At 28.5% G+C, this 27,962-nt stretch overlaps 1 protein-coding gene across 1 annotated transcript; it reads right to left on the bottom strand.

Annotated features, from left to right (window-relative positions):
- LOC145185786 (protein CNPPD1-like) lies at positions 1-27,962 on the bottom strand. Its single transcript, XM_090096984.1, has 8 exons — positions 27,817-27,962; positions 27,380-27,497; positions 23,211-23,292; positions 19,605-19,725; positions 12,635-12,707; positions 12,500-12,555; positions 1,646-1,825; positions 1-825 (listed from the first exon to the last, which is right to left on the bottom strand). Exons 1-8 carry the CDS (start codon positions 27,835-27,837, stop codon positions 265-267), a joined length of 1,212 nt encoding a protein of 403 aa, XP_089953110.1. The 5' UTR covers positions 27,838-27,962; the 3' UTR covers positions 1-264.

The raw sequence follows: 27,962 nt of genomic DNA, 5'->3' as shown, positions 1-27,962 counted from the left end.
GCAAAAACCATATATAATATGTTTATAATGTACACACAAATACAAAAACACATCATGTTCATGATGTACACACAGATATAAAATCACAAAATTTTCATGCAATATAATTAAGAAAAAATACTTTCAAATAAAAATTAACGAACATCACTTGTCTTTAAAAAAAAAACATTCCTAACCAATGTCAACTCACATTTTGACACTCAATTGCATCAAATCACTTTTGATAAAATTAAAAAACTATATTGGCATAAAATTTAAGTCGACTCAAATGACAATTCCCAGCAGTTTCGGTATCGTTAACTGATATTGAAAAACATGTTTTCTTCTGTTGCCAACTTGCACTTGGTAATTCGACATAAACGTTTGAATGGGAGCGGGTGACGTAGGACAAAATTTTCCAGAATTATTGCTTTCTTCGCAATGGACACTTTTTAAACTTTTGAATGGATAACGACAAGAATTCAATATATTGTACCTGTTTCTTTGATGCCTATTACTTTGATTTTGCAAACAATCCATAGTGGAGATCTCCGAAATACACTTAGAATGCCTGCAGCTTGTATGTAAAGTGCATCGATCGTGGTCTTTAATTTGAAAATGAAAATTCGATGACTCTTGGGATGCATTAAGCATTCCATTTGAAGGTAGGCTAATAGAGGTATGAGTCAGTGTATGTTTAACTCTGCATTCGTCGTACCTGTAATTTTCATCAATCTCAGATTGATTTAATTTAGTTATTCTGTTCTTATTTGAAGCGACGTGCGTCATTGAAATTGCCAAAAGACTCATCGATACGCCATACATGATTACGCAACTGGCTATAACCTTTTCGTAATAAAAAAAGAAAACAGACGCATTTTAAATTAGAAAACGGACTCGGATGTAAACTATGAAACACTTAATTAAACATTATCCGTATTGAAATTTTTGATAGAATTTTACTAATAGACTCATTTATTAGAGATTTTCAAAAAAGGTCCTTTTCTTAAAGGGATATATAAAAATAGAATATTATTGTTGTAGAAACTTTTAATCATTCTAAAGGTTCCGGTTATTTTAAAAATCGGCACCATTTGAAGATATGGCATCTTTTAAAAATAGGTTTTATGAATTGGAAAAAAACCAGGCATGTTGATATGTTGAAAGAAAAGACAATAAAAAAAAGCTCCTTTAAAGACCAAATTAAAAGATATAAAGAGGACCACAGGAGATAGAGATAAAAGTCAGACTTATTAAAGTGACTTGAATAATGATTTCTTTCAGATATAAAGTACAAGCCATAGCTTTATTATGGCTTGTAGTTTATATCTGAAAGAAGTATCCCAAAAGTGATACATTAATTATGACAAATCTAGAAACCAAATGTGTCACTACTGTTTTTTTAACTATTCAAAATTCTAAAGAGCAACTGAAACAGCAAATATTCAGAAACACAGTTATCCCCCACAAATGCTTTGAGTTAACAGGAAAATGGTAAAAATTAAAAAAAATGAGATCTGTATGGACTTATTTGAGTAAGGCTTCTATTCTTTCATTTTTCCATTGACTTTTTTTGAACAACCCTATTATTTATAATAAGAGAGTATATATCTTTCTGTTATCACAATAAAATATACACTCATACTATTGACAAATTTATGATTACCTTAACTGTATTATGCAAGATATCACTTAATACTTTCTGATACTTTGATGCAAGGAGGATTTGAGTCAGATCTGTATATGAAAACCAACCTCTCTTTAAACCACATTTTAGTGCAATTTTTGATTCCACTTTGCCACAAAAAGATAAAAATTCTGAAGGACTAACATAAATCTTCCAACTCTATTTTAAAGAAAATCATGCATATATATAAAAATTAAACAAGTATTAATAGCATCAATGTAGTCAAATGTTAGAAACAGACTGGTAATTAAACAAATATCAACTCATAATATTCTTGTATTACTTCAGCGCCAATAATATTATTTTTTAAAATGTTAAAAGGTATAGTTGATATCTCACCCTCTGAAATGTGTCTCTTAGGTACAGTAATGAAAGTGTTGAAGCTTTAGCTCATTTGAACAAGTTTGACAGGTCCCCAAGGACCTGTAACTTTTAAAATTTTACTATTGGGTTAAATCAAAATCCATACAAATAAAAGGTTAAATATGCACAAATGAGTGAATTAAAGTTAGAAATACAATCTAGTTTAATCATCTCACTGTTGACAATAATTAGAATTGAAATTGTTTATTAACAATAGAGTTATTCTTTAATAGAAAATGCAATAAACCTATTTTGTTTGGTTATAATATATTATACCAAATAAAGCTTAGAGACAAATTATAATTTTTACTTATTATTGTTTGCTATAGTGCTGTTGTCACATGACCAAATGGCCATTTTGTTTTCTTTTGTTTTAAGCAAACACAATTTGTTTTATTGTATATAAAGTGGTGAAAAAACAATAAATACAGCAGTTTGTAAGTTTATTAATTAGTGCGCTATTAATATACAATTACATAATCATGCTCCAATCATATTTTCAAAAACTTTATAAAAATATTGAAATACGTGAATACAATTTTAAACTACTTCATAACGCTTAAATGAACCAAAAAAAGTAAACAAATAAGTTGAGTCAACTTTTTGACATAAGCCATACCAACTCTGAACAGTTGATAAAAGATAGACTAATGAAGATAGATAGTTTTTGAAGTTACAACAACAACCAAGAACAAGATCTGTGGATAAAAAACTTGCACTTAAAGAAAATCAAGTAGCTAAATGTCAAAAATAACTTATCAGAAATGTTGATGGTGCAGCAAATGAGATAAAATTTGGCAGGTAAACTGCAATTAACATTCAGATATATATGATGAAGTAAAGAATCAGTATTTAAAAACTTCATATTTTTGGGACACACTATATTGTAGTCCTAAAAACCTCAACACATACACACACAAATCAAAGTTAATGAGATCTTATTGGTTTTCATTAGTTAAGAATTTTGTTGTTGGAATTCTACAAGCTAGTACTACTGCTATTTTACTTTTAGTGTTGCTCACAATTTTGATAAAAACTTTTTTTCTTTTATTGCTTTTTTTTTTTTTAAAATAATTAAGCAATTTTTAAACCTTTTAAGTCATTTGAAGAATTTTAAACCAACATTTAAACTAAAAATCATCAAACTGCAGAATGTCTGCAGAAAATAAATTCAAAAAGGAACTTCACAAAAGAAACAGGAACTCAGAATTGAAAATGTTTTATTTCAGCATCAAGTTGCAAATCAATTTGGAGTTTTCCAAGAAAGGTTATGTATTAATTTGCAGTTTTCCAGGCAAGATTGTGTATTAACATAATTCTACAGGTAAAAAGTTACAAGATGAAAACTCTTTTATAACTTGTGTATACTAAAAATAAAAATAACATTTTAAAATGTTGGCTCTAACTTTCATGATGAACAACCACTAATGAAGTAAGGTTTATATGCATTATGTAACTTATACTTAGAATAGATAATCAGTATTGGTGACTGATAGAAAACCTCTATGTGTACTAAGATGATGCAATAATAGCTAATACTATGTCACTACATAGCATAAAGTCACAATATAGAACTATGTAAATAAAGCAAATAATTTCTATACTTGTGGTGAAATTACTTTTGTACCAAAAAAAAAAGAATCACAAATGTGATTAAAAAAGCCTACAACTTGTATTTCAGTTGCAAAAAAGAGACCAGGACAAAAGTTGTGCAATACACTCATGCTGTAAATCATATGGACCAAGGTTGTCCAATGGGTGAATAAGAAAAATGTTTTCACACCATTATCAAAGACAATGGGAGAACCAATGGATCATATTAGTAACTGGAATTTAAAAGAGTGCTTCCAACTGACAATTCTTACTAAGAAAAAAAAATTTTTTCTACAGCATCCAATCATTCCATTTACAATACCTCATGGAGAAGAATTACCAATTCTAAAAGCACCTACATACAGACATCACTTGCTATGACTATCAGGAAGATCTTATTCTGTTCTTTGACCAGGAAGGTGGGTTGCTGTTTGTAATAACATCTGTAGTTTAATTTTAGCTATCAGCATAAATTATATTCCAGATGAGTGGATATTTTTGGTTGATGCTTCCAACCAAACCTTGCTTATCCAGATGAAATGAAAGAAACATAAAAAAATTGAAAGAGCTCTTATGATATGCTAACTAGATTTGCTCAATCTATGGTGACCTAAAAGTGGTTGGTATTTTTTTTTGGTCTTCAGTGTGGATATATTAAGTATTGTTGCTTCTTATGTGAACACCACAATCATGAGAAAGAGTTGCACTATATCAAAAAAGAGCTTGCTATGGCAAATTGAATTTTTGACAAAAAAAAAAAAAAAAAAGAAAGTTGCCATAGAAATCTCTTTTTTGTAGAAAGTTGGTTGCAGAATTTCATGAAAAATACAGGAATAACTGGGGGTGTTGAAACTGTAAAACAATATCAGCATACTTCCAAAGTGTTAGAAAAATCTCCTGCCAAAAAAACAATTAATTTCCTATAAGAATTACATCACCCAAATTGAGCTTGCCAAATGCCAACTTTACTGAACTGTTTATGCTGTTTGGATTTGATGGAACAAGGTACATTTAATGTCCTATAAATCAAAGACTTAATTCCAAGTATCAATTTCTGACAATTTAGCAAGGTGAAGGAAGCGTAACAGTTTGGAGTAGCTTCAGTTGTTACATGTAATTTACTGTATTGACTGTATTATTGATTAATTATGTACATGGAATTTATTTACAAAGTGCTTCTACTTACCAACCATAAAGTGTGACACGGACATCTATCAGCAACTTAATGATTTTTTACTAATTTATACCATGCTTTTTTTATGCAATGAAATTGTTAATAAAGAGGCTGCTTTCATGACACTACCAGCTGTGTTTTCTCATGAAAAAAAAACAACCAAAATATCTATTTTTTGTTACAGGTTTTTCAGCATTTTGTAAGACATTTTTGTTTTGGTATTTAGTACTAAGTCAGTGGGTTGCACAAATCTCAACTATCAAATAAATCCACCAGTAAAACCTTTAAAGCTTTCTGCCATCAGAGTTTAATTGCCTTAATCAAATAGAATTTCTCATTACTATCAAGCCATTTTTTCTAAGTTTTTTATTCCAACTGCTTAATTTTTCTTTAAGTAAGTACCATTTACACGATTTTCCACAATAAGCTCACTTTGATTATGGCATTAGTTCAAGTTGCTCCTTCTGTTTTCTCCAATTTTGAATAAACTTTTCATTAACTTCGAATTCCCCTCCAGCTGATGAATTTTATAAAGTTAGCAGTATAAAATGATTTCTTTTTAGAAGTTTTTCTTTTTTAATTTCATGAATTGCAGATATTTTTTAATTTATGTAAGTACCACTGCATTCTTTGCTTTAGGTTTTAAAGTTTTTTTTTTTAAATAAAAATTTTTTATTCAAAACATTAATTTAAAAGTATAAATAGATATTTAAAAAATGTTTTTACAACTTGTGATATGTAAAAACCAACAAGTTATTCTATTACCTACCATAAAAACTCCATAAACCTCTAACAATAAATATCGGAGTAACAAAGCAAAAAGTGGTGGTAGCAGTCAAATACATCTTTTTGACTGCTAATGCATATATTAAAATCTCTTAATCCTCTAAAAAACAAATTGTTTTGCATATGTAATGCTAATCTCTTGTGAACAATTTAAGCTCAATTTTACTTCAATTGACAGATATTTATGGTGTGCTGTGATCAGTGAGACTAAAAATAAAATGAAAAGGATTATATTAAAGAAGCAAAGAAAAAGGGCTTTATCTTTATTTTAGCACTAAAATCATCAAAGAGTATTCAGATGAGCTAACAAGAGATGTAGAGTGGCTACACTTCTCACATCCATTAATGCTGAGAGAACAGCTACTTCAAATAGTTCAATCACAAATAGCCATTGATTTACTCAAACAAGAGCACTCAAGGATCTGCTTATGTATTAGGGAGATATTCACAACACGCTCTTTGATGCAGCTTCAAACACAAGTAAGGGGAAGCTTATTTTCCATAATGAAATTTGATAAAGGATATCATTATTTTAGAATGGATGGATAAATGGGTGGTTGCAGAAATATTGAAAAAATTGATTGAGAAAACATTATAGTTAGGATGTAGATATGAGTTCCATATTAATATTATTCAATACTTTTCAAAGATTATTTATACTTTTAACAATATTTTTTAAACATTACTTTACTATAACATGCATATTGCATTTCATTTATTTCAGAATGTGTCACAGGTTTATGATCATTTAAGTTTTAAGCACGTCTTAAAGACTAAAAATTATGCAAAATTAACTTAATAGTTACAAATTTAACTCTTTATAAAATAGGCTTCATTACTTTTACATTTTTATCAAGCTTATTCAAAAATTACATGTCCTTAGAACAAAAGGCACAAATAAAGAGAATTTTAAAAATTTAATAAAACTGCTGACTGTTGAGAATGATAACTGCGTAATTATGTAATACAAATTACGTAAGTGATTCATGTGGAACACATTATAAAAACGTGCATAAAAATAGGAAATAAAGACATTAAAAGAGATTAGAATTCGCGTTACTTTAAAAGTTGTATAAAAATCTTTATTGACTGATCTTAAAATAATATATATAATCAAACATATAAAAGGGTTATATACTTAGGCGGATCACAACAATTGGCGACGAAGATAAAAACATGGCAAAAGCAATTAATAATTTACCAGGTATAGAACAATTTATTATAAACGTAAATGATACAACAAATATAGATAAAAAATGGGAAATATGAAGAGAAGATTTTTAGCTATATCTAATGGCAACAGGAGTTATGCAAGAGGCGCAAAAAAAGGCATTATTTTTGCACTTAGCTGGAAAAGATATAAAAGAAATATACAAAACTCTAAAAGGAAATGATACTGATCAATACAATGCAGTGTGTGAAAAACTCAATATTTTAAACCAAAAAAAAACATCACGTATGATGATATATTTTTAAGAACCTAAAACTAAAGGAAGAGGAGAGTACTGTAAGCTTTGTTACGAAGTTACGAAAACAAACCAAATATTGTGCGTTTTCAGATGCCGCTGAGGCAGTAAAGGATCAATTTATATCAGAATGTCATTCTGTGAAACTGAAGCAAAAACTTCTGAAGGATAGAGAAATAAACATTGATAAATGTGTTGAAATTGGTTGCAACATGGAAATATCATAACAACAAGCAAAAGATATGTCAAATAAGAAAACAAATAAATGCACAGAGGAGATTGACAAGGTAGATCATTTAAAAAAAAAAAAAACTACTCCAGAAGACAAAAACAAGAAACAGATTTAAAATCAGAAAGTAATCAAAGTGAAAATATAGGTGAAAGAGAAAATGACTTGCTATGTTTTTGATGTGGGGAAAAATATTTTGTTGGACATCAAAAAGAGTGCAAAGCTAATGGAAAAAATGCTATAAATGTCAAAAGAAAAATCATTTAGCCATTTGTTGCAGAAGTTTTTCAAAAACGCACTACAGGACAATACAGCAAGTTAAAGAGATAAATAATAAAAACAAAAGTGAAAGCAGCTCAGAAAATGAATTAGAGTAAGCGCTTGCCCTAACATTTAGTTCAAAACAAAGAGGCAATCCTATAAAACAAAATCAATAAATGTACTGGTAGAAAATGTTATAATAAAAATGATTATTGACTCAGGTTCTAATGTGAATTTGATTGACAAAAACGTTTTTGAAAGGATTAAAAACCACAATCCAAACTTATTACTAAAAAAAATCATCAACAGTAATATTTCCCTATGCTTCAACGCCTCTAAAGTTGATAGGTTGTTTAAAGGCTGAAATTAAAACAAAACACAAAATAACTACCAACAAAATCTATGTTGTAAATAAAAATAATGCTGGAAATATCATGGGTATTGAAACTGCAAAGGAGCTGAATATTTTAAAAACTGATGAAAATGGAAACTTTGTGCTCAACAAAGATAATAGTGTAAATTCAGTGGCTAAATCAAATGAAACCAAGCAGCACTTTAATGTGTGTAAAAATACTGATGATGAAATTAAATCTCCACTAAATCAAAAAGATAATAGTTTGAATTATTTTGATGCAAATTGTAAAGTGACTTTGAAATTCAAAAATGATTTATCAAAATTGATTGCAGATTATAAAGATATATTCAAAGGACATGGTAATTTAAAAAACTTTTAATACAAACTGCATGTAGATGAAAACATACAACCAATTGCACAAAATTTACATTGCTATCCTTATCACCTTCGAAAAGATATTTGAGCAGAAATAAGACATCTTGAAAAAGCTGAGATTATTGAAAAGGTTGAAGGACCGCAAGAATGGATTAGTAATTTTGTAATTGTACCAAAAGCAAATAAAATGATACGATTATGTTTTGATGCTAGAACCATCAACAAAGCAATTAAATGCCTAGATAAGATACCCAATACCTACATTGGATTCCGTAATAGATGAAATGTAGGGTTTAAAAATATTTGCTAAGTTAGACATGAAAGAAGTTTATACTCAGAGCTAGATGTTGAGTCCAGAAAGATCACAAATTTTCAAACAGATGAGGGAGTTTATCAACACAAAAGTTTAGTATATGGTATCAACAATTCATTCGAAATTTTTTAAAAAACTATGAAACAAAGTTATGGTAAAATAGATGGAGTAAAGTTTATTAGTGATGATATTATAATATATGTATCAAACAAACAAGATTTATCAAGGAAGTTAGAATTATTGTTTATCAAAACACATGCATTAGGTTTAAAACTAAATAAAAAAAAGTGTATTTTTGCTCAAGAGAAGATAAAATTTTTTGGTATTGAAATATCCAAAAATGGTATTAATTCTGATCAAAACAAATTAGAGGCTATCAAGAATACAAGACCACCAACAACTTTAAGTGAGCTTCATAGATTCCTGGGTTTATGCACATATGTGTCAAGACTTATTAAAGACTTTAGTGAAAAAACAACAGCATTACGTGAGCTATTAAAAAAAAATACAAAATTTAAGTGGGTCAAAAAACATAATGATGCTTTCAATATGCTTAAACATGAATTATTAAGTGAATTGGTTTTGGCTTTTTATGATCCGCACAAAGAGTACAGCTAATCACTGATGCAAGTAATCATGCTATAGGAGGAATACTTTTACAAAAAGAAGGTATTGGAATCAAACCAATCTGCTACATAAGTAGGTCACTGACAGCAGCTGAGTTAAAATATAGCATTACAGAAAAGGAAGCTCTTGCTTTGGTATGGGCAAAATCTGTATGGAAAAAACTTTGAGGTCGTAGTGGACCACAAACCGCTCAAGTTTATTTTTTCATCCAGTTCTAAAATAAATGCACGCATTGCAAATCAAATTGCAGGCATATGATTTTGACATAATATATAAGAAGGGAGAAGAGAACATTGCAGACTTTATATCCAGAAACTGTATCCCAAATGAGGTACCCAATGAGTCAGATGAAAATGAAGTGGCAGTTTATGTAAACTTTTTAGTGACAAAAATGGCACCTAAATCAATATCACTTGAAGATATAAAAATGGAGACAGCAAGAGACATCAGTTTAGTTGCAGTAAAGAATGCATTAGTGTCTGGTAAATGGCATGAAAACCCAATACTGGAACCATATTGTAGATTTCAAAATGAGTTAACTGATCATGAGGGGATTATGTTAAGAAAAACAAAAATTGTCTTACCAAAGTCTCTTCAAAAAAGAGCTTTACAAATTGCACATGAAGGACATTTAAGTGTTGAAAAATGCAAAGGATTATTGAGTCAAAAAGTGTATTGAATCACTATGAATAGTGATATTGAATCACATATTGAAAAATGTCTTGGATGTCAGGCCAATTCACGTATGCCAGATCCTGAACCAATTAAAATGTTGATTTTACCAGAACATGTTTGGGATGAATTAGCGATGGATTTATATGGACCATTACCATCAGGAGAGTATTTATTTGTTATAGAAGATATATATTCCAGATACCCATTTGTTGACATAATGAAAATCACAACAGCACCAAGTATTATAAATAAACTAGAATGGCTGTTTGCTACATTTGGTTATCCTAACAAAATAAGAAGTGACAACGGTCCACCATTTCAAAGTGAGGCTTTAAAATTGTATTTTCAAAATACTGATATAAAACATATTAAAATAACACTGCGATACCCGCAAGCAAACGCTGTAGTAGAAAGATTCATGCAAGTAATAGCGAAAACAATAAAAACAACTCATTTTATGGGCAGAAACTGGAAAGAGGAACTTCAATGTATGCTTCGAAATTATAGATGTGCTCCTCCTGCTATAACCGGAAAACCACCACCCACATTGTTATTCAATAGAAACATCAAAAATAAATTTCCTTCAATAATAGTTTAGAAATCACCATACGATAAAGAAGTGAGAGAGAGTCAAAATAAAAAGTATGCAAAAGTAAAAAAATACTTTGATGAGAAACACAACGCAAAGGAGAGATATGATGTTAAAGTAGGAGACTAGGTTCTCGTAAAACATCATGAACATGGAGGAAAACTAGATTCAAAATATCTAAACAAGAAATACATAGTTAAAGAAAAAAGGCAAAGTTTAGTTATTGTAGCAGATGAAGAAGGAAACGAATTGGCGTGTAACATACAATTTATAAAAAAGATTTTTAAAACCTAATGAGTTTATACAAAAGGAAATACAAGTTAATGATAATGAAAGAACAAAAGCTGATAGAAAATTGTATCCCAAGCGAAATCATAGACCTGTGAATATTTATCATTAAGTATCAAGATCTATTAATCTGATAAGAAAAGTTTTTCCCAAACGGGGGAACTGTTGAGAATAATAAAAATGTAATTATGTAATACAAATTACATAAGTGTGTTCATGTGGAACGCATTATAAAAATGTGCATAAAAATAGGAAATAGAGACATTAAGAGATTAGAATTCGCGTTACTTTAAAAGTTGTATAAAGATATCTTTATTGACTGATCTTAAAATAATATATATATAATCAAACATATAAAAGTGTTATATACTTAGGCGGATCGCAACACTGACTAGGATTCTTTACTGGAGGAATTTTAAAAGCTTATTTCTCTCTAAGGGAAAGAAACAATCTAAATCTTGTTATTATGTAATTTCTCATGTAAAGAAACTAAGAAATTATGAAATTTTAAAGTTGTATTACATCTTTTTGCATAGATTCTTATCTGTTATTCTACTTTAACATATAAAACTGCTTGAAGTCAAGAATTACATAGACATATTGTAAAGATCAAATTGTTTTCATGAGGAGATTACAAACATCTAGGAGAGCTTGTGTTGTACTGTTAAGACAGTGATAATTTGAAGAATTTTAGTTTTGATAAAACTATTACAGTTTATCATACTAGATTTTATGCAAAGGTTTTGTATTAAATTAAATTGGAACTATTATGGAGCCAAAACCACAACTGTAGTTGGAGAGATTTTCCAGGGAAAAACAATCATGTAAACTCTGCTACAATTCACGGTTGCAAATTTTAAAGGATTATTTCATGCAATAAGGTATTTATAATCTATTGATAAGTTTCTTTCCAAACATGGATTTGAGAGCAATTAAAAATGAAAGAACATGCAATTTTCAACACAATTGATTCATCAGTTGCTGTAAAAAGCCTTAATGATTTCTTAATGAAAAAAATGTAGTTTTAGCATTGGCAGATGATGAGTTGAATAAGATAGTGCAAGAGGATATTGTCTTAACACATTTAAAACTGGTAACTTGGTACAGTTTAGTTGGACTTCAGAGTTGAGTGATCTATTTGCAACTCTCCCCAGTATTTAAATTTAAAACACAAACTAAATATTGGTCTATTGAACTAAAAATGGTCTTAAATTGTTCAAAAACAACTTCAGCAAATGCAAAGGCTTTAAAATTTTAATAAATTACAACTTTATGAATACAAAGAAGACAAAATTTTGTATTCAAAATAGCTATAAGTGGAAGCATAATGGAAATTATATCAGCATTATTATAGCAATAAAACTTTAAAGCAGTATTTAAAATGTGTTCCTCTAAATTTCCCTTTAAACTTGTTTCTAAATGTTCTACATACATACATAGATACATACATAGATACATACATAGATACACACATAGATACATACATAGATACATACATAGATACATACATAGATACATACATAGATACATACATAGATACATAGATACATACATAGATACATACATAGATACATACATAGATACATAGATACATAGATACATACATACATACATACATACATACATACATACATACATACATACATACATACATACATACATACATACATACATACATATATTTAAAAAGCTAGTATACTATGTTCTAAAACATAAAATAATTATAAAAAGAAGCTCACCATTGCATCAAGAAATTCATACTCTAGCTTATTCACAGTTGAAACCCCTAGACCAGCTGCAAAGTAAAACAAATATTTTTAAAACAACCCAAAAAGCATTGTTAATACTTAGGAAAAACTTTAAACACTGATTACCTGCTTCAGCCCACTCATCATTTAAAACTTCATCATCTTCCCCTTCATCAATTAAAAACTTTGATGCCACCATCTATATATATATATATTTATATTTGAATTTATATCTATATTTATAGTTTTAGTTATATTTATAGTTATAGTTATATTCATATTTATATTAATATGTGCATTTATATTTATATTTATATTAATATGTACATGTATATGTATATTAGGGCAATTCCATTTTTTCTATATTAAATTGGTAAAGACGAGGAAAATTCTGTGATTAAAACTAAGAATAATGGTACAATTAACCTTTAATGAAAAATAAAACTTGATTTGGGCAAGTTATTTTTAAAAAGAAAAAAGAAAGATTTCAAGTTGAACTAATTACCTTTATAGCGTGCTGAACAGAACTTTTAAACAATAAACTTTCACATAAATAAAGTAAACAAACCAACATAATGGTAGTACCTTTATTTATGTATATGTGTGTGTGTGTGTGTATATATATATATATATATATATATATATATATATATATATATATATATATATATATATATATATATATATATATATAAAGTCAAAAAGATACTCAAAATTCTTTTAATAAACTATTTTTAACAGATTTAACAGATAACAATAAATCAATACCAGTGGTTTTTATAGATTACATATTTAGTTAGTGTTTTTATATTGAGTTATTTATTCAATTTGGTAACCATTGCCATATTTATTGATAATAATATTAAAACTATTCAGTGCCTCAACCCTATTGTTTTAAGGGTGACAGCTTGGAATATCATAAATCCTATATATTACATTTATGAGCCAGTTTTTGAAATGAGCTATTTTTAACTAAAGCTTCTGTATCTGCACCATAATCCTCAATTTTGTCAGTTTTTTGCTGTTTTTAAATATTGAAGTCCAAATCAGTTTTAAGTTTTTTTGAATTAATTTTTTTGAAATTGTGATTGGTTTTGTACATAGAATCCTCCACGCCCATACCAATTTTTGTTTTAAAAAAATTTTACTCCATGGAATTGCCATAATATGTGTATGTATATTTATATGCATATACATATGTATATGTATATATATATATATGTGTGTATATATATATATATATATATATATATATATATGTGTGTGTATATATATATATATATATATATATATATATATATATATATATATATATATATATATATATATATATATATATATATATATATATATATATATATATGAATATGTGTGTAAATAAGGGATAACTTTTTTACAACCCCATGCATCTGTATGTCAGTTTGATAAATAATTACTCAAAACCAAAGAAACAAATAGTTATTTCAATATCTTTTGAAAAATGTTCAGCCCCAAATCAAAATATCAAATTGTGTGTTAAAACTTAACAATGTACATTGTTTAATATTTACAACATGTCTAGTCACTATCACAGTTACTAGTGTATAGCATATGCTTTGTATTGTCTATATTTATGATTAATACTTATCAGTACATCACTGTCTATTACCTAAAATAAATATAGACTGAAATGTCTTTTTCTCTGCAGACTGAATATAGTTTCTGCATCACTTTTATCGCATGTTCCGCGCATTGGTTGCTTCCTGTTATCTTCAGTGCTGATGGTTCCTGTTTCCAGTTATTCTCCAATATCCCTTCTTGTAAGATTTCAGTATTTGTGACAAGTTACTGTAGTCTAACTTGTTGTAAAATTGATCAGCAAACCAATACTTTGCCCAGTCATACGAAAGAAATATTCAAATTTTGGCTTTGTTTTGGCTATGAGAATAAAAGCAAAAATGGCAAGGAAAGCTCTTGAATTCCAATGTGCATTACTAATATTAGGAATTTTTTGAAAGTTAACAAGTGGAAAATGTCCTTTTTCTTCATAGAATCTGAACACAAGTGTCAGATGACGCAAGAATTTCATGTCATCTCTCCAACTTGATTTATTAACAATCACTTCTGTTCCATTCACAAATTTCGCTTGCAATTCCTCATTTGAGGTATAAAAGGATACTCAATGTTTGAAGACTTGGTACTTCCTCCAATTTCCTCATCCATCACCACATGCAGAATCCTATCAACCATGTGATGCTGGCAAGAAATAAACAATGGTTTGTCAAACCCTTTTGCTGAAATATTCACTTAAGTCTTACAACAACACCATTCTTTTTAACAGTGTGGTTGTGTCAGTCACTATCATCTTCATAGCACTCCATAAATTACATTCATCAAGAACTGTCGAAATTCTATTAGTAATAGTTTCTGCTTTTTCATCTTTCAAGCACAGTGCAGCTAATTTCACTTCTATTCTTTCATTTTTCAATACTAGAACCTAATTTTTTTTTTCATTAATGCGCTTTCCATTAAGTTTTTCATCATCTCTTTCTTCAGTTTAGAAGCTTAAATACTGACTTAAAATCTCTGGCTTGACTGGGTGTTGGAATGATAACACAATTGAGTGCCAATTACTTGCCAATTTTAGCAGCTTTTCTTGTTGATGCAACTAAGTTCAAAGCAACTTGGTATGTTTCCTTTTTGGTGGGCAAATATATTTGTCATCATCATCATTTTCATATTCACTTTCTATAATTTCAGACTTATCCAATTCCTTATCACTACCATAAGATGAGAGATTGTATGATACTGTTGTAGATGGTTTGTCAGGTAACTTTCATCTCTTTGAAGGATAAATTGTTTCCTTGTCTGCTTCTTTACAGGTGGCTAAACCAACTTTTCCTCAACTTTCTACTTGTAGATAATAGAGTTGTTTATCTTCAGCTGACAACCATACTCCATTAGCTTTTGTGATATCAAACAGTTCACCTAATACATCATATTTTTCTTGTTTAATACATTCATCATAAGTTTTTAACACACATGAAAGTTTTGCATGTATTACTTGATCATGAGGAAAATTTAATTTATTCTTTCATAAACTTTGAACTTCTTTGGAAATGTTTACTGTTCTTTCCTTGTGCCCTTTGATTTCAGCTCCAAGAAACTGGTATTACCCAACTACTTTCCTTTTGAGTGGTATTCTGCATTTTTCTTCAAGTGAAAATTCTTGTGAAGGCACAACGCCCTTTCTTTTATGTGACTGCTGAAATTTTGTCAGATTTTTAGTGTAAATGTTCTTACTCTTCTCTACAGTGCTAAAACTTACATACATACATACATACATACATACATACATACATACATACATACATACATACATACATACATACATACATACATACATACATACATACATATATACATTTTTTGAATTTCTTCCTTGAATTCCATTTAATTTTTTTTTTTCATTGTATGATAACTAAATTATATTGTTTATAAAACAAAAATGATAATACTAAATACTAATTAATCTTTTTTTTTACCAATGATTGATCACTTTAAATAATTGTGTTAAATCTCACAATAAGGTTTTGCTAAATTTCATTCTTTCATCCAGCTTCTCCATTGTTAATATTTAGGAAATACTTTGGAAAACTTTTGGAAGTTGACAAAGGCTGATATATGCAAGGTTATGTAAAACTTATGGTGGATCAGACTGATGGCAGAGCCAGTAAACCTAATTTTAATGCAGTTTAAGAGACAATCTTTAATTACATTTTGTTTTAGAAAGAAAATATTTTACTACCTTATGTTTATCTATAAATTTTTATTTCCTAAGCTCCAGTAAGTTATTATCTCCTGATTGTTAGAGCCAAAGGTTAAGGAGTAGCTTATGCTTAGGGTAATGAAAAGTGAAAAAATAAAAATATCAGGATAAACTTACACCATGGTCGACTTTTAGCCTTTTTGTATTATAGGCAAGTGACAAATACCCCTTAAAAAGTCAAGAGACTTTTAAGGCGTATTTTACTATATTTTTCCTATTTCTACCATGCAAATTTCAAATTTCGCAAAAAAAAAAAAAAAAAAGTTGAAGAGGTTTCTAACATTTAAATTCAAACCTAAGAACATTGCTAAAATGTTTGAGTGTTTTTATATAAAAGCTGGAGTTTTAGGAGGCCTAAAAGAAATCCATTATTCTCAAAAAAAGAAAAAGTATGAAGATTTTTAGTGCCAGTTTCTTCACATTCGTATTGAAGAAAGATACTTTTACAGAAAATCTAGTAAATTGTCCAATTTTTTCCAATAGAAGAAACTGGTTGGTGAACCAATAAAACCTAGCCAAAAATTAGTTTGCGAATCGCTGACGCACCCTGTATATATATATATATAGGGTGCGTCAGCGATTCACAAACTAATTTTTGGCTAGGTTTTGTGATGTAAATATAATACTTCCATAATTTGTTTTTGTTGATTAATGTTCAATGGCCGTCTTAGATTTAATAAAATTGTGAATAAAAAACATTTTAGTTAAAAGTTTTACAATGAAAGCCAAAAGAACCGAAGTTTTAAATTTGATTCATACGGGTTTGTCTGCATGTGAAGTGATTCATGTTTCTGGAGTATCTAAACTCGTGTTTCTGGAGTATCTACATTTTACAAAGTGAAAAAAAAATTGGCAGTGCTGAAAGAGCCAAAATGCCATCTCCAGTGAATAAAAAAGTTGATAAAAAGTTTACAGAAAAGCTTGATAAGCATGTTGAAAAGAATCCTACTGTATCCATCAGAAAGACAGCAAAATTGTTCAATAATGATGAAAGGACAGTCAGAAGAACTCTAAAAACACTTGGAAAAGTCAGTGTGGCCCGACCTTCATGTCAATATTTACCAGAAAGACTAAAAACTTTACGGTTGGAACGATCAAAGAAGTTTCTGAATTAGCTAAAAAGCCATGCTTCGTCAACAAGTTAAAGTTTTCTCAGATGAAAAACTTTTTAGTGTTGACTGTGTGATAAATAGGCATAATGACAGATTCATTGTACAGAAGGGTGACAAAGCACCACCTGTGTGTCACACCAAGCATCCTCAGTCCATCATGATGCTAGGAATAATCGCTTCTAATGGAGAGAAATGCCCACCAGTCTACATCAAAGAGAAAGAAAAAGTTACCTCTGATGTGTATATTTGCTTACTAAAATGCTATGTGGTGCCATGGCTAAAGAAGACATTCCCAGAAAACAATTACATCTTTCAACACAACAATGCACCTTGACATGGGTCCAGAAAAACTCAACAATATCTTCAGGAAAATATGGCTAATTTCTGGCCCAAACACTTTTGGCCACCATCCAGCCCTGACCTGAATCCCCTTGACTATAGTGTGTGGAGCGTAGTTGAGAATAAGGCTTGCAAAAAGACCCACTCAAGACTTAAGTCACTAAAGTCATCAATTACCTGTGCTTGGAACTCAATGTCAAGGGACTATATAATAAGCACCTGCCAGTCCTTCATTCCTAGGCTTGAGGCAGTGATCAAAAAAAAAGGAGACTTAATTGAATGTTAAGGTGGGAAAAGTATTTATCTACAACTTTTCTCCTATTAATATACCATGAAAATAATTTTTTTAGTACTTTAAAAATTCATTTTGAAAAATGTTCTAAAAAGTTTGCGAATCGCTACCCACCCTGTATATATATTTATATATATTTAATATACGAACTTCAATAAATACGAATTCTCTCAATACTAATTTTTTATTTTATCTAAGAAATTTTCGCTAGATTATTGATACTAGCATCTTCAGCTTTAATTACAAATTATTAATAAATTAAATTACAAACAAACTTTAGCAGTAATGTCACTTTTTAATGGCTTCTTTAAACTTCGCTTTAATTGGGCTTCTTTATTATTACGTAGGTATAAAAAATATGGCGTCCAGAATTTCGTTTTTACATATTGACCGTCATCTAAATTCATACCTCCATTTTTAGGTCCGCATTTGTTGAATTGAATTTTGATTGCCTCTCGAAATTTTCTTTCAAATTTTTTGGGTTCTACTTTTAATGTCTTTACTTGATCCCATTTTATATTTCATGAACATTTAATTTTATGATGCCCAATTGCAGATTGTTCTAATTTTTCTTCAAAAACATTTTTTTGGTGTTGTTTTGTTCTTGTTGCTATTTTCATTTTTGTTTCGCCGATGTATTTTTGTTTACACTCGCATTCTATTAGGTATACTCCGGGATGGCTATTTGATGGTAGTTTTGTTTTGTTGCGCGAAGTTAGCAAAGATTTAAGATTTGCACTGGATTTAAAGACTGCCCTGTAACTGGATTTAAAGACTGCCCTGTAATATTAAAGAAGCCCAATTAAAGCGAAGTTTAAAGAAGCCATTAAAAAGTGACGTTACCGTTAAAGTTTGTTTGTAATTTAATTAATAATTTGTAATTAAAGCTGATGCTAGTATTAATAATCTAGCGAAAATTTCTTAGATAAAATAAAAAATTAGTATTGAGAGAATTCGTATTTATTGATGTTCATATATTAAATTTATTCAACTCTCATACAAGATGTTTTCATTTTATATATATATATATATATATATATATATATATATATATATATATATATATATATATATATATATATATATATATATATATATATATATATATATGTAGTGCATGTGAGTTCTTAGTAAAAATATTTTTGAAAACTATTTTCAGATGCTTTTTTATGATTTAATCTGTCTTTGGACAAAACTTACAAGGACATATTTGTACTGGTAAATGACATTTCTGGTAATATGTTAACAATTAAACATTGCAAAATGATTTGAATTTGCATACTCCTTAAATAATTATAGTTAGGAAAAAATCCAGCAGTTACTTTTGACAACTTTTACCTGCCATACAAAAGCTAAACTAACTTAACAAATGGAAAGATTCTGTCACAACAAAAATAAAATGTTTTACAATAAAACATAAAAAAAAAGAAAAAAAAACTTTGATGAAAAAAATTTATAACTTGCAGAGAAAAGTGAGGCAAACTTTCAATAAGCAAAATCACATTTCTTTTGTAATTGTTCAAATCTAAATAAAATAATAACTACCATTGCAACTACATAAAGATCAGCAGATGATACTCTAACTAAATAGCATGGATTAGACTGACGCAATCTTTCTGTGTACAATATTCCCATCATAAGTGCGCAAGGAGAAATTAGAAGCTGTCTAAAGGAATCAAAATAAGCCATAAAAATTTTTAATAGTTATATATAGAAAAGATTAACTAAAACCATTGTCATACTAGCGGAAGTACCCAGCATTGCCCAGGATATTGATTTAGAAATTGTAGAAAGTAAGAATTTAGCATATACAAAACCCTTAAAAATAATGATTATGAGACAATAAATTTTAAATCATTTTATTTAGCCTAATAAAGAACCAAATCAAACAAATAAATGAAAAAGACAACTGTCCTGGGTGTTAGATAAGAGCTTTTTGATACACAACATTCTTTGTTTTTCCATCTGGTGCTTGAATGAACAAATTTTGAGGCATTCCAACTCAAAAGTATGCCACATACAATTGTTCATATGAAAAGCATGGGGTTTTCAAATGTACTCCTGCAACTTTCAAAGATTGTCCCTGTGCTTTGTTGAGCCTATAAGTTCTACATTCACCAGGGACAAGACTTTGAATCATTAGCCCTGATGGTTGCAGCTCTTTTCCTCAGATCAGCCAGCCAGCTGTCTCTTTCTGAAGATGTTTCTCTGGCTCTTAACTTTGCTTTTCTGATAGCACTTTGAGATATTTGTCCTGTGGATTTTTTTTTTCATTGGAGGCTTGTAATAAAAAATTAAATACCTTTAATAAAGTAAAAAATTTTGATCTGAGACCAAGGAGAAATATTTGTTTTTGAAGAGCTTGCACTTCATGAAATGATATTGACACTGCATTTTCCTTGATAAAAGTTTTTTTTTAATTGAGATGAAAGTTTCTTATTTCTATGGAGATGTTGCTTGTATCACTTTTTTTCAAAGACTAAAAGGACTTTGCCTGCCATGATGAATAATTATATGAAATAATAAAAGAAGATAGTTAAAAATTTAATATAAAACATATTTTACATTTTCCGACAGTTAATAGAAATGGTTTAAAAAGCATTATTAAAAATCAAATTTTGAATATGAAACACATTTTAACGCATCAAAGAGTTAATAAAAATCATTTAAAAAAACATTAGAAATTTAATATGAAAGCACTAAACGTTTCTTAAACATTTATTTAAATTTGGTTGAGATTCATTGAATGATATGAATACATTTACCCACAAACCCAACCCAACTGAGCTTTATATTTAAGCTTTAATTTTTATAAGTTTAACAACTTATAACTATTTTCTGAACTTTTTTTTTTTGAATTTAACAATATTTTAGCAAAATACAGCATGTGTTAAAAAAAAAAAAGAATTGCTGTTTTGTCATAAGAATGTCTTTATGTTAGTAATTTATTTTTCTTAATCTATATCAATAAATTTTTCTTAACTTATATTAATGAATTGATAACAAAGACTTGTTGTAACAAAAAATAACTTTTTTAAGATACTATTTTCAAAAAAATCATTTCAAAAACAGATTTTTTAAGCAATTAACGGTAGGGTTTATATGAAGTAAGAAGTCAAATTTTTAGGGTACTAAATTATTTTTAACAGGAGTATTTAGGGTGGTGAAAGTTAAAAAGGTGGGAACAAAGTGAATTTCTTTGAGAAAAATTATCCTGAAAATTTAAATATGCAGACTGCTACACTTGTAAGAGGCTTTTTTTTAATTTATGCTTGAAAGATGTAAAGGATAACAAGGACATAATACACAATAAAAATGAAATAAACTGGTGCCTTAAAATTTGAGAATGTATTTGAAGCTTTTTTTAGACATAAATTTTTACCCTGTTTCACACACCTTAAGACTAATCAAAGTTTAAGAGATATTTATAGAATAATTTTAAGAAAAAACTTCATTTTATTGGGTAGGATCTTTCCGGACTAGACTAACTTAGTGAATGTTAGGGCATTCAATTGATCTTTAAGCATGTTGTTTAATTAACAGACTGTAACATGTTGCTCAACAAGACTATATTAACAGAATAAAGCATGAGAATTAAGTAGATAGTGAGTACAAACTTAGTTTTACAAAAGCATCACTTAATGACCAATCATATGAAAAGTATATCAAGAATATTCATGAAAAATTTAGCTGAAATATTTAATAAAGTTAACCCTAATTTAAAGTTAATGCTAAAATAAAGTTATGCTAATTTAGACAGTTAAGCCTAGACTCTGAAATGAAAAACAGAAACATTTTTGATTATGTAAAGAAAGAAAAAATCAAACTTATTCAGTAAAGAATCTAAAACTAATACTGTTGCATTCATTTCTTTGTATTTTCCTAAATATTACCAGGTTAAGTTGAATGAAGACTTTATGAAGGCATTTAGGAAAAAAACTATTGCTGCTATTTGAGCAAAAAAGCTATTGCTGCTATTGCTAAAAAAATCTATTGCTTCTTTTGGGTGATGAGGTAAATAATTGCTTCAGTGTCCACTGCTGTAATCTTCTGTAAGGAAATTCCACTCCAACAGCATCATTAACAATAAATAGAAAACCTCTCTTGGCTTCTAGGTGGTCTTCATTTGTCAGCCAACCTTAAGCTTCTGTATTCAAAGGAAATTTTATAACTCGTGAATGTTGAAAAAAGGATGAGATTTTTTTGTCTCCATGTCTGGTAGACTCAATTAAAGTATTTTTGAGATAAATGTTTTTCATATATCTTAAAGTTGTTGCACAATTTTCTTATGGTGTCTAGCTACGAGATAGCTTCAAGACCATTGGCTAGAAAAATAGTTTGGAGGTAACAGAGGTATCTCTGTAGGACTTTGTTTAGACTTTCAAATCATAAATAAACTGAACAATAAAAGTTGCTCAGTAAATTTTATTTAGATGTTTCTGTGAGTTGATTGAAAAACCAACTGTAATTATTGTTTAATCTTAAATAATAATTGAAATAATTTTGCTAATGATAAACATACTTTTAAACATCATTTAACTCAAGATTTTAAAGAATATAGTATGATAACTTTCTGTGTCCAAAATGTCCTAGCCTTACTTCCATTTACAGTTTCATTACTATGTATCAATCTAATCCAATTTTTATGTTGCTGAAAGTTACAAGGTTTTCCTAACCTGTCTAAGTCAATGCCAAGTAGAATTTAGCAACAATAAAGCTCAATGACTGCTGAATATGTTATAAAATTAGCAAAAGGCTCGAAAAAAGTTGGGCATTACTGGGATACACCACCAACTTTTCTGAAACTTTAAAAGCCCAGTAGAATTTTCAGAGGAATCAATTTTAATAAATATATTGTGTAAGTCTAGTATATTTAATTGTTAAAAATCCTTAAACAAAAAAGTGATCAATAATGAAAATTTGATCCTTTATCTGAGTTAGCCTAAACAATCAAACGAAAAAATAAAGTTTTTTTAACTTTGAAATTTAGTTAGAAAAACATTTACCAAAAGGTTGCACTTCATGGAATTAATTTCTCTTGCTTTCAGAGAAAAAAATTATTAGCTATAAAAAAGGCTTAACTTAGTTCAAACATGAATTGAAACCAATACTTTACTCCTTTTACATTTTGAATATTAGTATATTACTAACCTTGTAAGAGAACTAGCATATCTATGAGTCAACTTTCTATGAGAACATGTAGAAATATCTAAAACCATTGAAACAGCAACATCTAAAGCAGATATTGATTGATATAAGTTAACACAGAACTATAAAAAAAATCTTTAAGTAAGCATATGTATTTGAATGTGCAAACTCTTGAAATTACTTTAATATTCTAGGAACTTATTTGTAAAGGCTAAATCCTGTTAGACCAAACTTTACATACTAAAATCACATAAGAATAAGAAAAAGTTTACTTCCTTAACAAGTATTGAAAAGCACAAGTTTACTTTTTTGCTACTGTATTTGAGAAAAAAGCCAAATTGATAAATTTGTCCTTTGCGTATATATGCATATTATACACAGTATACTATATATACTGACAGATTTACTGGTTATACTAAGGTAAAGGTCTCAACATTTTGTCAATATATTTAACATACTAAAACAATGATTTGTAAAAATCTAGCATAAATATGACATAAAACAGAAATCTTTGAATCTCTATGCTAGCTAATCAATAAAATGCCAGGCAACATTTGAGATTAAAGCTATTGCAGCCTGCAGACAGTTAGTTGTCAATGAAACCAGTAAAATTGACTTTGTGTCCTACACATTGACATGAGTTAATTCAACAAAATAATTTGTTTTTTAACATTCAGCTCAGCTGAAATGTTTTTTGATAATTAACTTTCAGTTTATTCATATTAAATGATAAACAGTTACAACTTTGAGCTTAATTTTTTCAACCTGAAAAGAAACATTTCCACAATTACTAAGAAAAAAGCTTGTGAGAAAATAGTTTTTTTTTCTTTTCTTCAGATCTGCTTAAATCAATATTAAGTATGCTGAAATTGAATTGAAGGAAACATTTCAATTTTCGGTGAATAATGAAGACCTTGATTTTCTGGTCCTAGTACTACCACATTTTATACCTCACAACATCTTAAGGTTTCTAAAAGAGTTATACTAAATGAAGCTTTCTTCTGCTTAACAGGCAGCATTTACTTACAGCATAATATATAATATTTTAAAGCATAATCTATATTACATAACATATTTGACTTGATACACAATTAAGATCTGAAATTATGCAATAATGAAACTTTACAATGTAAATTAAGTTTAAAATTAAACTGAGGAAAACTCCACAACAAAGACACATGGACTTGTAGAATAGGTCATGAGAAGTTATCTAGAGCTAAGAATCATTAAAATTTTTGAATGTAAAGTTTTTGAATAATACTTTTACTAAGATTAGAAAAAGTATTTTAAAAAAATGGATTAATGCACTTTTGGTAAATTGTTTTATTTATACTTGTTATAGATTAATTCTTATGTAAAAAAAAAAGCCACTTTTATTTGACAAGAAAAATATATTTAGAGGGCTGCAGTACTTTGAGATAAATATGCCTACATCATGAAAAACATTTTGGTGTTGTTTTTGAAGAAAAAAAATTAAAATTTTTCATAAGCACAATAAGCGTAAAGGAAAAGCAAATAAAGATAAGTATTAGATATGTGTTGAGTTGAAGGTATTTTTAAATATAGTATTGACTTTGTATATAGAAGAGATTATTTAACAAATTATTTTTAGGTCATATAATTTCACTTGAAATGGCCATGATGTCCCTGGAAACTAATTATCCTATGAGAGGCAATTATATCATTAAAAACCAATGCTAAGATTGAAAAACAAAATAAAACATAGAAACAAAACCATGCATATGTATACAGATTTAGTGATACAGAACTGAAAAAGTACCACAGATTTTTATTAAATTTTTCATATTTATGATCATACCAAATAGTTTTCTGAAAGAAAATTTCCTCTAAAAGATATCAATAATTTCTAATATATATAAAAAATGTAAATAAACCCTTAAAACAATTTCACTGACAAGTAAAATCACTGGCAAGTAAAAAAAATGTGGAGGTTTTCAAAGCTCTTTACACAGGAATGTCAGTTTCTAAGGTTGTTCAAGATCTCTAGGACCAGAAGGACTGTTCACAATAGAAGAGGCTAGAGGTTTTTGGGACCACAGAAAAAAAGCCTTAAGTGGCTGACTCTTTTCAGTTGTTACCCAGGATTTTATCAACAAAGAAGATTCAGACCAACTCAGTTAAGACCATGAAAAACATAGCCCAAGATCTTGGGGTATGTGATTTCTCTGTCAGAAAAGCTGTGAAGGAAGCTAGACCACGGTCTTTAGCTACGACAAAAAGATTTAAGCTCACTGAAAAAAAAAAGACTTCAAGACTCGAAAAATCTAAGAAAATCAGATCTATCCTTAAGAAAAAGATACCAATTAATTCTCTTCTTGGATGAAAAATATTTCACAGTGAATCAGGTCTAAGATTTCCCTCATGATCAATTTATCTCATCTTTGAAGGCCTAGGATATTCCAGACAAGTTCAAGATTGCACCTCAGACAAAGCATCTCTCACAGATCATGATTTTTGGATTTCTCATGGTAAGAAAATGATATTAAGAAAGTGCTACCAGTATTTCTACCTTCTGATAGAAATTACTGGTGGCAATTTCTTAAAATCAGAATCTTTCAATATATTATTTTTATTTTATATCTAAATTATATTAACATTTACATATAAATTCTATTATAAGATTTTTTTTTTCTTTTCAATTTATGTAAATTAATTTAAATTTCAAGCAGAAAATAAGAATTACAGCAAGAATTTTATATTTAGGAACTTATTGACAAATCACATTTTATTATGTTGGGTCCTCCATTAGCCTTGATAACAGCTTCTAAATGTTTTGTCATTGATTCTTTCAAATTTTATTCTTTCTGGTATTATTTTTAACCATGCCTCTGACACAGCTTCTTTGAGCTTTTCTTTCTGCTTTGAGCTTTTCTTATTCTTTCTATAATCTTTTTGTCAAAATAGTCCACAAATGCTTTTCAGTTTAAATCTGGACTCTGTGTAGAATCTTACTTCACTTTACTTGATTTTACAGAAAACTATGTGTGATGAAATTTAAAGTTACTGTTGGAGCAAAACTGAATGCACATTGCATTCAGCAACACTTTATTATTTGACCCTTAGTTCACCGAGGTATTTAAAAATTATTTTTCTTTTATTGACCAATGGTAATTGTCACTTACATTAAACCAATATTAAACATATTTTATGTCTTTGTAACAGAAATGCCTACTGGTACTATAAAGGAACATACTATTATCTAAAATTATACAAATGTTAGAATGAAAACTAGATATTGAACATGGAAGCAAAATAATTTTTTTTTAAATCAAATTATACTTTATTAAATCAAAATTACTAGGTGGGCAATAAAGCATAATTTTTATAAATCTTTATTATCATTAAATTTAGCTTATCATAAAACTGATTTCTATTTTGATGCAGAGTGGAAATTTTTTGTTGCAAATCATGGAAAGTTGGTATGCGACAGAAAAGGAGGCTTGTAAAAAGATAGCACCAAATGCTAGTTTTCAAAGACCTTTAAGTGGTAAAATGTTAAATTGCAATAATGTTTGACTTTTGTGTTGGCAATATTAATGGCATTATTTTTAATAAGATGAAAAATTTATATGCAGCTGCATTCTCCAACTAAAGCACCGTACTGCTAAGTCCTTGTTGATAACATTATTTTCCACTGAAGCACTGACTTGGGTAAATGGAGTTGTGTACATTTTAAGTAAGAATACTGCAAAGAAATTAACAACCGATTAATTAATTTTAAATATAATGTGAAAAGACTCAAATTCACTTAGATACCAACTTTCAGCTAATCAGAGAAGATATTTATAAACTTATTAATAAAAGCACACAAATATTTTTTAAAACAAGATGGAGTCAAGATAGCTATGTTGTAAACTTTAGCAAACAATATTTCAGGAATTAGATGTTCAAGTTTTTCAATTTTTTTTACTTAAATAGTAAAAATCAAGTAGTTCTTGAAATACATGATATGGCCTGGTTAAGTAGAACAGGATCATTACCTTTTAACTTCAGATTATTAAATATTCTTATTATATACTTTTTAATATTTTGTTACAGATAGTTATATTTTGTGATATATTATAATAAAGTATTACTATAATATGTTAAAATATATTTATCAATACTTTATGTAATAAAATATTGATTCAAGAATAAAGAAAATCTCAAACCTGTTAGTGGCACAGATGAGGAATCAGAAAAATCATTTTCTTTGCCACAATAGAGAGTCTTTTGAAGACGGCATGCAAACTCATCTGCACAACCCCATGTAAAGTAAGGACATTCTTTCTAGCAATCCGAATATAATAACAGATAAAACATAAATGTTTTTCTCTTCTTCTAATTAACTACAAAGGAGAGTCCTTATTTTTCTTTTTAGTCAACATTTTTGTACAGTTAGAGTAAATAATAAAATTAAATGAGGACTTAAGCGTCTTACTAAATAAAAAAATCTAATTCAACTATAAAATTGTTAATGAAAATTATGTAAACCATAATTAATGTAACTGGTGCTTTTAGATTTGTATTTAGCTATCTTTTAAAACTTTTCTCATATTATTTTGTACGCATATTGTAATGAAAAAGAAAAATGCGTTAATTAATCAACCTTTCTTCCAAAAAGACTCATCTTCTTTACGTTGTTAATAAATATGTATTTACAGCAATTACAGATCTACAACGTCTCACCTAACTCGGCAAGTCTGCGGGAGGTTAAGCGTTTAATGGCGTTGAAAGCGTTTTTATTTACATCTA

Source organism: Hydra viridissima, unplaced genomic scaffold, assembly GCF_058129835.1.
Source record: "Hydra viridissima isolate aposymbiotic clone 2 unplaced genomic scaffold, HvirCarnegie_v1 scaffold_9, whole genome shotgun sequence".
Taxonomy (NCBI): Eukaryota; Metazoa; Cnidaria; class Hydrozoa; order Anthoathecata; family Hydridae; genus Hydra; species Hydra viridissima.
The sequence above is the reverse complement of the archived record's forward strand: the minus strand, read 5'-3'. Positions and strand labels throughout refer to the sequence as shown.

What these genes read in the sequence shown, in the direction of transcription:
- LOC145185786 (XM_090096984.1), bottom strand. Translation starts at nt 27,837, where the DNA reads ATGAGTCTTTTTGGAAGAAAG. An exon ending in TATGCTAGTTCTCTTACAAG is followed by an intron (nt 19,726 to 23,210) that starts GTTAGTAATATA and finishes TGATTCCTTTAG; the next exon opens with ACAGCTTCTAATTTCTCCTT. An exon ending in ATCTTTATGTAGTTGCAATG is followed by an intron (nt 12,708 to 19,604) that starts GTAGTTATTATT and finishes ATATATATATAG; the next exon opens with ATGGTGGCATCAAAGTTTTT.